We start from the raw sequence: 12,099 nt of genomic DNA, 5'->3' as shown, positions 1-12,099 counted from the left end.
CATTTCCCAGCACCAGATCTATTCTTGACAGACATCCCCTTCCTGGGATGGCCCAGGAATAAGCCCTGGTCCGGGGATTAAGCATTCGCCACAAATCACTCCATCCAAATTCTTCCCCTAACTCACGAAACATAAGTGGTTTTCGAGTTCTTTTTAGGGGGGGGGGGTCCATGCCTGTCCACCAGCGGGTCCCACAGAAGTTTAAAGTCTCCCAGGCATAGCACTAATGCCTCTGGGTATAAACTTGCAAATAACATAGCTTGTTTAATTACACTTAACGTAGCAGGTGGTGGATTACATATACCTAAAATAACAAATGGTATATCATACACTTGAGCTCGTACAAATACATATTGCCCTTCAGGGTCTACCTTTTTTTGAAAGCACTTCCATGGTACTGACCTATGGACAAGCAGTGAAACCCCCCTTGCATATGTTGAATAGCTCGAGTGTATTGACCATTGGATCCAGGGTTTACACAATTGGTTTGTTGTATCTGGAATCATATGTGTCTCTTGCAGGCATATAATTTGTGCTTTAATTTGTAATATATTTGTAATTACCTGGGATCTCTTCTGGGGGGTCCCTAGACCCCTAACATTCCATGATAGGAACCCTACATTGTGTAGTCATCTTAGAAGTTTTTTTCTATATATAACTGTAGGTTCACTTCCCAAAAGGGATCCCATATATCTAACCGTCTATGACATTTATCATAATACCCCATAGCAATGTACTCCTTATATTTTATACCAATATAATTATTGAGGTCAGTTGGGCACACCAGGAAACAGCGATCTTCAAAAGTAACAAGAAAAAAAATATGAAAAAGAAAAAAAAAAATCAAACAAAATGACCAAAAAAACTTTAAAAAGATCATCATGCACATATAGCAAAATTTTGACTAATAGGTCTTACTCAAAAAAAACAAAAAAAAAAACAATGGGACATTGCCCGAGCATACACTCATTTGCATGCAAGGACAATATAGCTGCGGCCTCCACCCAAGCTCCCACCTTACTCTCAGAAAAATTTCGCGTTTTCTTCTAAGGAATAAAAAAGGAATTTTGCTAAGCCAAAAAAAAAAAAAAAAAAAATGGCTCAAAGAATTACCAGTTTTTGGAAAAAAAACAAAAAAAAAACAAAAAAAACAACCATAGTTCCTTGACTCCCAGTCCATTCACTCCCCCTACCTCATCATTCCATCATCCTCATTTTTTTTTTTTTCCCCTGTATCCTTCACCAGGAAAAAAAAAGAGTTTTCATTACAAGAAAAAACAAAGGAAAATGGCAAGATTCTTCTCCCCTTTCACTTTATAGTTCCTTTCGAGCAAAGGCATTCTTGTACACTCTCCGGAGTATTTAAGAAATAGATTTTCCCATCTTCCTCCACCCTCATCCTCGCAGGGTATGCCATGGAGTAGATAATGTGTCGTCTTAATTTTTTTTTAACTTAAAAAAAAGGTAGCTCTCAATTTTTGTAGCTCTATTGAAAAATCTGGGAAAAAACACACTTGTGCCTTTTCATATTGAATGATGCCCTTTTGTCTTGCTTTACTTAGTATAAGATCCCGATCTTTACAATTCAAAAATTGCGCAAGTAAAGGTCTTGCAGGGGCTCCAGGGGCTGGTGGTTTTGCAGGAATTCTATGGGCTCTTTCTACTGCAAATGCTGTGGAGAAAGTAGTATCAGGAAATAGGGCTTTAATCTTGTGTCTCCACAAATTCTCCAGGATTCTTCCCCTCAGCCCTCTCCGGTAAACCCACAAATCTGATATTTTTGCGTCTTAATCTGTTTTCTAAGTCATCAACTTTTTGATTAAGTTAGGTTACTTGCTTTTCAGCTGCTAATATACGATTTGGCATTGGAGTGTAATTATCCTCTGAGGATATCCTTTTTTCAGCCTCTGCAATCCGCTTTCTCACAGCCTGCAGATCATGGTGTATTAAACCAATATCCATTCTAATTTCCTCCATTTTACCAGTCAACATAGTATTACTTGCAGTTATAGCAGCCATAAGTTGAGAATGTACCTGTTCAAGTGAGAGTTTTGCTGGTTTCTCCGCCGGCATGTTGCTATGTGTATTGCTGCTGCTTCCTCCACTCCGTGTGTTTGGTGGGCTCCGACCTACTTCCTGCTTCTCGGTCCGCACAAACTCCTTCAAACGTTCTGTTGCCGTAGCGGGACGTTCCCTACTTGTCTCCTTGCTAATATTGCGGCAGCTTGTGATACATTTCAGGCAATATGAGTATGGGAGGTCCGGATCAAGGTGGGTATCAAGGTGCACCGCATGGAGCTCGAGTGGAGGCCGCAGAGCTCCGATCACATGCGGCAGGCCATCTTGCCGGCTAGCCACGCCCCATCATCTCTGACCCGGAAGTGATGAGCGCTCTCTTTGAGGCTTGGACTGCGGACCAATTCTTAAGCCACAGCACGCACCTAATCACCACCACGGAAACAATCTTGGACAGCACAGGAGCTGTATCCAAAGCTCCATCACAATTAAACTGCAGCCCCTGGACCAACTGGTCTGCTAAATCCACATAAGCAGTGGAAACATGCTCACTCCCCAGACTGTGGCGCAAAAGCTTTGCCCATTCAGTTAGGGTCTGAGACAGCAGGGCTGAGGCCAAGACTGGTCGCAATGCCAAACCAGCCATAGCAAACATGCTACGTGCCACAGCCTCCACTTTCCTGTCAGCCGGGTCCTTAAAGGACGGGGATTCCTCTACTGAGATCATGGTTGCTTTATTCAACTGGGAAAGAGGAGGGTCCACCATAGGTGGACTAGTCCACTTTTTAAAAAAAGATTCCTCAAAGGGGTAACATACTGGGAAACATTTAGGGACCACATAGGGTAGCTTTGTTTGCTCCCATTCCTTATAGGAGAACCTGTCAAAATAAGGAAGATAAATAAACACCTTTGATGTGCGAGGTGACTTATGTGTACAAAAAGACAGCCGCGACCATGGCCACATCAGCCGCATCCTCCATTTTTAAAGTTTCACGCACTGCAGTAATACGTGGTCCACCAGCGCTTTCTCATTTGCTGCTGTGCCCGTGGTGGAATCATCCTTACTAATCGGACGGATCTGAGGGGGCATCATATCAAGTGCCTCTGGACGGGCCACGTCCACAGCGGCATCAGGCACAGAATCAGATGAGACAGACTGAGCAAAGGACGCTTCCTCCTAGGCCTTTGCCCACACGCTACTTCCACCCGGGACACCAAGAACTGCAGGACCGCCACCAGGGCAACTAAGGGAAGCTGGGGTTCCATGGGACCTGCCACCTCCTTGAGCGGGGTCGATGGGGAAGATGTGACCCTGAGGCTCCATAGCAAAAAGGGAGAAAAAAAGTTTTTTGGGCACCAAGTAAGGCTCCCCCCAATGCTTAGGGCACCCATCAGCAGAGGGAGGGAGAGATAGAGGGACCCCTAAGGACTCACCCTACCAACCGAAGGAGTGCCGCAATTCATGCCTAGCAACCACCATGGACGCCATCCCCTTCATATGTCCCGGGCGGAGAAAGAGGAACAGGAGGAGCCCTGGCATCTGCACGCATCTCCGTCTGCCTCCAGCGTTTCACCGGACTAAGGGAAATAGGCCTTTATGACGTCATCGGGCTGCACAAACATGGCCGCCAGCCAGCGACCAGCCAAACTAAGGGAAAATGGCCGCTGTCATGTCATTGGGCTTCCCAAACACGGCTGCCGGCCGCTCGAGAGAGCGACAAGCATGCTACCAGGAGTCTTCCTGCGCACTCTGCACCGGAAACCCCCAAACTGGGGAGCTCAGCTCACTGAGGGACTTTAAGATGGGAGAAGGGAACCTGCGGGCAGGCCCAACCACCCGTGGAGGGTACCCACGTCCACCCAAACGGGGAGAAGGGATACTGTACTTACCATTCCATGGTGCGGGTAACGCTCCAGACAGATCTCATTACTGAAGTGGCGGAGCTGTCGGCCAAGGGGATGGCTGGGACTTGAACCAGTGCCCGGTCATATGCGACAATGTGAGATGTTTAACTTGCGGGCCAGCCTCTGTCCGTAAAACTGTCGCAGCCGACAATGCACGTAGGTGTGGTCTGCATGTGCTTGCTGGCTGGAGGACCACTGAATCTAGATTATCCAGCCCGTCACCCAGCCCCACCATTGATTGTAGATCCCCCAAGAGAAAAAGCAAAAAAAGATGGGGACAGCCCATGGGCGTAGCCAAGTGTTTTTTGCTCTGCCTAGACCTACTCCTAGAGGAGCCAATTTAACCCAGTAGATATGATTTATGGAGCACTGTGTCCATCAACGAACGAAAAAGAAAATCCACCATAGTGCACCCCAAATCAAACAAATTAGCAGCGCTGCCCCCACCCCAGACTGTGCACTACTTTACATGGGATTACAGGATGATATTAAGACATATTGTGACATTTTATCCAGGTGTAAAAGTACATACAACTTCTAAAAACTTTTTAAAATGAAAATGCTTTTTTTTTTTTAATATTTTCCTAAGACACATTTAATGTACAATTCAATGTGCATAAATCTCAAATGTGCATAATCAAAATACACAAATTAATAGTGAAACAAAGTGTGATAGAAAAAAGTCCCAAACACAACGTGTTTAAACTTTTAAATAATATTCAAGTAATCAAAAGTGTTGTCAGATGGTGATGGAATCAGAAAGGTGACTCTACAATTCCCTCCACCTGTTGGAATTCCTCCTTACCGGACGTATTAAAAGTGCTCCTCATTACAATATCCAGCAATCAATTCCTGTGCCCAAACCAAAGAAAATCGTGCTCTCCACCGTGCATGCAAAGTAGCCTGCTTGGCCTCTTACCAGATGGGTATGAATGAAGCACTCTGCCAAAACTCTTGGAGATGAATGACTCTCTAACCAGATGATTTTGGGCAGCCGATTCGTAAGATTCAGCAGAAGGATCGTATCACTCCTCCCCAGTCAGCAGGATAAAGCGCACCACTTATTTCACATTATACATTTATTTTTCATCTGGGAGCAGCTTATCACAGACCAGCGCACTTTTTTTCATATACATTTAATGTACAAACAGTATAGAACCTCAGTCACTAGATTTCAGGAAGATGGTCAAAAAGCAAACTAAATTTTTTGCTTGGGCTGAAAGTGAAATCAAGCATGAATCTCATCTGTGCAAGTTTAAAGCAAGTTCGACCATAAAGTATTAGAACACTTACTCTTTGATATCGCGTAGTTGGTCAATATCCTGAGGTTTTGTAAAATCTGGGTCATGAGCCAGGAGATGAATCATGTATGGTACAACATATTCAGGCAGTAAGGATAACAGCTTCTCTATGGAGACATGATCAATGTAACAAATAAAGCAAAATTAAACATTCCATTTGTTTTTTTATCAATGTCCCAAATAAAAGTGAAAATTACAGTTTGTTGCAAACAGAAACCTGCTTACAAATAAAGCATTTCGAGATGACCTTTTATGGTAAACAATAAGTGGCACATTTATTGCCATTTCACCAGTGTAAAACTGTGATGAAACCTACCGCTTGATACTGGATTCTGCTTTATGTATTCCCGTCGTATGCTAATGTTCTTAAGTAAACACTGCCTTGCATGAGCTCTTCTTTCTTTTACTGGGTCCTTGGCACACAGGGCAAAGATAGCCATATACTCAAGTGGAAGCTGCAGCTTCACCAAAGCTTTGTGCAATTTCTGAGCAAAGATCTGTCGCACCTGATAGCACTCATCCTAAAACAAAACAAGAGAGGATAACTTAAGACTGCAGCATATTAATCCTGGTCCTCTATGTACAAATTGAAATAGGTCAGGACTAGTCGTTGTCGGATCTAAAACCTGCCCAGCTAAATTAGAGTATAAGGAGACACATACATTTATGATGTTATTAAAAGTCTGAGTATATGGTAAGATGATGCAATGCTAGCAAAAATGTCCCTGCTCATTAAATTTGGTAGCAAGTCCCAGCAACAAGAAAAACCTCTGTTGGTGATTATTAGCAGTATATAATATGCCACAGGCTTTTAAGTAGGTTATGTACAGCATGGTGTAATGAATGGGGCAGTCTAAAGCAAAAGTTCCCAAACTTCATTTTATCCATGCAAGAGATTAGCATTAGTTGTTTTCAAACCCTCATGAATAAGACATTTTGACTTACCTGTAAATTCCTGTAAATTGGAGTACAGTAGAGGACACATGCTGAGTAGTCATAGATCCTGGGTTATAGGCTTGCACCTTCAATTGACTAGACATTGGCAAAGTTTAAGGACAAGCGATCTTGGTTTTTCCCTTATAACCCTACCTTACTCCATGAGTCCTCAGTTTTGTAGAAAGCAGAGTAAAGTAACCAAGGAATAAAATGAGGGTTGCCTGTGTGCTGTACTCAAATGATATGGAATGTACAGTTCAACAAGAGGTTATGCTGGTCTCTTAACAAAATTGGGTGAATAGTACAGGCTTGAAGGAGACATCGATGAGGCCTAGTACCCCCCAAAGAATCTCTCACCGATTGCTGTCCCTTCACACACAGAAAACACAGATGTGGTAGATAAATAGGAATATGCAGGATTTCTGTGAATGCTAGGTCTTTCCCTTGCCTCAGTGAGGCAATACCCAAACTTGCAGATTCCATGTAGTTATGGAATTTGCAGGCATTTGTTGAGGGATTTGTGCTCCAGAATAGGGCAAATACAGCCCCCCTTTTGGACTTTGGTTCCAGAATAAAATCCTGTTACTCTGCTCAGTGAGGATACTGGCACACTTTCTCCCTGGGAAAAGAGATGATTAGGGTATTCCACAATCTAACTGTCCTTCGGCAGATTTTGTTTGATTTATTTAAAAAGAAGAAAGCGGTGAAGGGGTAGCGTTTTGAACTCTACTTGGTACCCTTTGAAACCACCTATTGAACCCACTGATCAGAGATGTCTGGGACCCAGAAAGAGGGAAACGGGTTTCCCCACACTCTTAAAAGTGAGGACATCCTTCATTGGGAAGAGGGCTGTGGTAAAGACTTAATAAATGTCTGCTTATTCGAAACATTGTGGCTTTCGTGGTATCAGAACAAAGTGCTCTATATCAGTCTGCAGTCAAACAAGCAGGTACAGAAGCCAGTACTTTAGCCCAAAAGAGTATACCAAGCAATTCTCAAGGAAAAGAAAAAAAAAAAAAAAAAAGAGCATCATGCTACAATAGTGTAAATTTCTTAAAATATTTTTATTACAATGGTTAAGGATCCATGCACACTGGGCATATAAAAAGGTAATTATACAGGCCTTCGACGTTTTTTTCATCAGCCTGTACACACAGCTCTGTTAGAGTATTTGTCCATGCACATTGGGGAGTTTACAGGTACATTTTAAGAACAGGGGTGGGTGTGTGTGTGTGTGTGTGTGTGTGTGTGTGTGTGTGTGTGTGTGTGTGTGTGTACATATATATACACACACACACACAATTTTGAGAGGAGTTTGGAGGCAGAAAAAAAAAACACTTAAAGCACAAAACGCGGAGTTTAGTTTAGGGGAGTTTGGAATTTTCAAGTGTACATTGATTATAGTAAAAATGAGCAGAGGGCAATGTTTTGGAAAAAATGCGTATAAAAAGCAAATGCCATAAACACTCAGGCTTTTGCAATACAAGCCACTATCAGCATTTTTTGATGCTTTTTCTGCCTGAGGTCATGACCACTGATGTCATACAATGAAACGCATCGGGCGGAGCTGGGAGTCACAATGTTACTGCTTGAAATTGAGCGAATTGTAGTTCAAGAGAGGTTGATCACCATATGCTGATTGTAAGAGAACTGAAAATGCAGAGGCTTTTGCACAAAGCATTAGTGAGCATATCCACGTTTGCAAGCAAATTGCATGAAGCTGCAATTTTGGGATGTATGTGGTGGTAAATCTTCTGCTGCCTCCTCTAGTACTGCCTTTGGGTCCTCAGTTTTCTCTGTCCACCCCCTTTTAGGCCGGGTATATTGGGATCTGACTAAGGTAGATACATTGCAGTCAGCAAAGGGGCCTGCTATTTTGGAGCCCTGGACAGATACGTCTGTATTAACCATTTGTCTACTGGGTATTTTACTCCCTTCCTGCCCAGGCCAATTTTCAGCTTTCAACGCTGCCACACTTTGAATGACAAATGCGCGGTCATGCAACACTGTACCCAAAACAATTTTCTCACTTTTATTCTACACAAATAGAGCTTTATTTTGGTGGTATTTGATCACCACTGGGTTTTTTTAAATTTTGCTAAACAAAGGAAAAAAGAACAAAAGTTTTGAAAAAAAAATAGCAAACTGGTGCATTGATAGGTGGCACTGATGGGCAATGATGAGTGACATGGATGAGAAGGCACTGGTGGGCACTGCGTGGCAGCACAGGTGAGCACTGTTTGGACTGCACTGATAACGAGGATTATCAGTGCGGATGTCCCTTTAACACAAGCCGGTTATCCGCTTTCTTCTTTTCTCCTCACGCTGATAGGAGTATGTGTGTGGTAGGAAACCACAGGAAAAAAAGTAGTCAACCAGCTTGTGTGGACATCTGTGATCAGCTGTCATTGGACACAGCTGATCACCTGGTAAACAGCTGCTGTGATTGACCTTTTACCCCTATTTGTGATCAGAGGAGTCCTTCAGACTCGGCAATCAGAGCGTGTTGGGGGTGCGGGGAAAGAGATCAAGGGAAACATCAACAGATGTAAAGGGCTAAGTTGCGCTAATATGTACTAAATTGACAGGTGATCATCAGATAAAGCACAATAATTGATAAATAGTCCACAATGATATCAAAATGTGTATCCAAATGACAGACAGTCCAAATTCCAGAATTCCAGGGTCAGATGAATAAACCAGTGTTCATATAGTCTCCTTACCAGAAAGCGGAATAGAGTTCGCCCAAAAACTCAAATGTAGTAGATTCAACCAGCCTCCAATCGATATGCTCGGATATTCTTCTCATCAGCGGCGTTCTGACGTCACCTGCTTGTGCGGACGCTATTGGATAGGACGGGCGGAGGAGCAGACCGGCCGGCGGCTTGCCTAATCCTTGCTGTGATATATCTACATTTCTGTAAGTTGCTGTTTATTTTTTTTCTAATAAAGTGTGGTGGTAATGCACTATGTAGTGCCTTTGTCTTCCATATTACACTACATTGGGGTTATGATCGAGTCAGCTCAGGAGTGATCTTCTAAGGATCGGCTTTTGGAGAGTGTGGCTGTTAACCCATTGTAGTCTGGTAAGCGGCAGTGGTGTTGGGAGAGGTCCTTTGTGTGCCACATTTTTCCCCTTTTTTCACCTTAAAGCTTAATTTATCTGGTAAGCATTTAGTGCATAAGGGTGTTGGTGCTCTATTTGGGGATTTGACTCTGATGATGGTGTGCACCTCTCAGGGTGACCTTTAAGCATTAACAATATTATGCTATGGAGTCTACTTTTTCCCATATATGATTACCTTTGACTGATGTGAGGCGAACCTGAGCACATTCATCTGAGGCTGGTCGACTCAATTCCATCTGTGTTTGTGGGTGAACCCTATCCTGTTTTGGAGCGATCCTTTTAGAGTTACTGGCTCCGAGGACCGCATGACGGATTGTTTGGCTTGAACCTATTGAAATCTGGTAAGAGGCAGTGGTGTCGGGAGAGGTCTTTGTGTGTCACTTCTATTCCATACATACCACTTATTATTTACCATCTGGTAAGCATTTGGGACTCAAGGGTGCTGGTGCTTCTAACTATCTGCCTTCTGGTGACGGTGTGCACTTCTCAGGGTGATCCATGAATATATAACAGTATTATGCTAAAGAGTTTCAATTTTTCTCCCATATATGATTACCACCTGTTGAGAGGAATATCCGAGCATATCGATTGGAGGCTGGTTGAATCTACTACATTTGAGTTTTTGGGCGAACTCTATTCCGCTTTCTGGTAAGGAGACTATATGAACACTGGTTTATTCATTTGAACCTGGAATTCTGGAATTTGGACTGTGTCTGTCATTTGGATACACATTTTGATATCATTGTGGACTATTTATCAATTATTGTGCTTTATCTGATGATCACCTGTCAATTTAGTACATATTAGCGCAACTTAGCCCTTTACATTTATACCTTTGTTTGTCACAATTTAAGTTGCTGCTGTTTTCCATTAGTTAGCGCAGTTATATTCCTCCCTTTTCTACTAAACATCAACAGATGCCTTCCAGGCAATGCAAGCCTGCGCTGTAGCCATCATTCAGCTATAGCGCGGGCGGCAACAGGTTAAAAGCTGCTAGTTGTCTGACCAATTGTGACAGTTAAAAAAAAAAAAAAACTGCCTTGGTTAGGTAGGCAGCTTGTTGGGTGCCTGAAATTAAGCTAGAGGCCAGTGTTCAAACCAGGACCTGCTCCAGGGCAAGGGAAACCATCACTCTGAGGTTGAGTGTTTGGTGGGCATTTAGTAGAGCATCCAAAATTTGAATGAGCCAAGGCCCAATTTCTTCTGATTCCCATTGTAGCTATGGGTAATGGTGATCCCCTGTGGGGTACTCACGGAGTGAGGAGCAAAATGTAGGGTATGCATGTCTGGTAGGAAACCACAGGAACACAGGTGCCGATTATCCTGTAGTCAAGTCCTCATGGCAAAAAAGTAGAAGGATGCACCTGAAAACCTTTCAATGATCTGTGGCTGTAAAGTGTGCGATCAGTAGTGTGTTGTAAAACGTGGTTTACACCTGAGACAAAGTCCTGAGTGGTTGAGTTTAAGCATCATGTCTGAAAGTATTTCACTGTAAAGTGAATATATTACAAACATTGCTCTGGCTTTTACAGTAAGGGTCAGAGATACAGGGTGAATGACGCCAGTGGGCATACCCTTGAAGGGGTCTTCAGAGTCTGGTTTCCATAGAAATGGACCACGGTCCCGGACCTGTATAGCACCCTGCTGCCAACTACACGTTGCACAAATTCCCAAAGAGAGCACTCATGCAGGATCCAGTGCCTCAAAACAATACAGGCAATCCCAGCCGTGTAGGACCAACTTCCAAGGTTTTTTTTTTTTTTTTTTTAACCAAGGTTGCAACAATGCAGATACACTACTTATATTGTGATATCAGAAGATAGTGAAGAGTTGACTGAAGAATCGGAAGATAAAATTATAATAGGAAAGAGTGATTTTTTTCTTAACCACTTCTGGACCGGAAGATTTGCCCCCCTTAATGACCAGGCAATTTTTTGGGAATCGGCACTGCGTTACTTTAACAGACAATTGTGCAGTCATGTGACGCTGTACCCAAATAAAATTGATGTCCTTTTATTCTCCCACAAATCGAGTTTTCTCGTGGTGGTATTTGATCAGCTGTGCGATTTTTAGGTTTTGCGCTATAAACAAAAAAAGAGTGACACTTCTAGGAAAAAAAAACAAAAAAAAAAAAAACATCCCCCCCCCCCCCCCCCCCCAAACACAACTGATTTTTGTAAAATCTTACCTGTAAAATTCCTCTGAGTCCTCCGACAGTCGCCGCCACCTCTAAGTCATCACTATTGGGTATTGACTTCCGCTCCGCAGGAGTAGCTAGGCATAAGACTTAGTCAAAAGAACAAAAGCATTTGCATATACACACCCATGGGGGCTGTCCCACTTAGTCAATACCCCCCTGCAGTGACCACTCCCAACTCAGTTTGGTAGCATAGCAGTTAAGTGTACAAGAAAAAAACCCCAAAAGAGGGGCGGCAACTGTGGGAGGACTCAGAGAAAGGAATTTTACAGGTAAGATTTTACAAAAATTCAGTTCTCTTACGTCCTACGACAGTCGCCGCCACCTCTAAGTCATCACTATTGGGATGTCCCAAAGCAGTATAGACATAAGGGGTGGGAGACGCAACCATAGAAAAGGCAACGCAGTACCCACATCAGAGAAAGGAACCTTACCCGCACAGTAAGAGAACCTTCTGGGCAACAGAAAACAAGGCTCAACAGGAGCAACAGCCCAGGAAAGCAAATAATCCAGGTGATAAACAACCCCAAACTTCAGTGACCCACAACAAAACAAGGGTCCCTCATGACACTGCCGCACTGAGAACTTTGCGGCCAAAGGAGGCATCAGCTGATGCA

General features: G+C 43.2%; 1 protein-coding gene across 3 annotated transcripts in view; it reads right to left on the bottom strand.

The window, feature by feature from the left end:
• Positions 1-12,099, bottom strand: part of PDS5A (PDS5 cohesin associated factor A) — a 337,552-nt gene that overhangs the window by 79,294 nt on the left and 246,159 nt on the right. For all 3 annotated transcript variants that reach the window (XM_082258623.1, XM_082258625.1, XM_082258624.1), the window contains 2 exons: positions 5,539-5,743; positions 5,215-5,329 (listed from right to left, as the gene is read on the bottom strand). In XM_082258623.1, the coding sequence (XP_082114749.1) occupies positions 5,215-5,329; positions 5,539-5,743 (320 nt within the window). The remainder of the gene's footprint in view (positions 1-5,214; positions 5,330-5,538; positions 5,744-12,099) is intronic.

This window comes from Pelophylax lessonae, assembly GCF_965119305.1.
Source record: "Pelophylax lessonae genome assembly, chromosome: 1".
In the NCBI taxonomy this organism is placed as follows: domain Eukaryota; kingdom Metazoa; phylum Chordata; class Amphibia; order Anura; family Ranidae; genus Pelophylax; species Pelophylax lessonae.
This window is presented reverse-complemented; position numbering and strand designations above follow the sequence as displayed.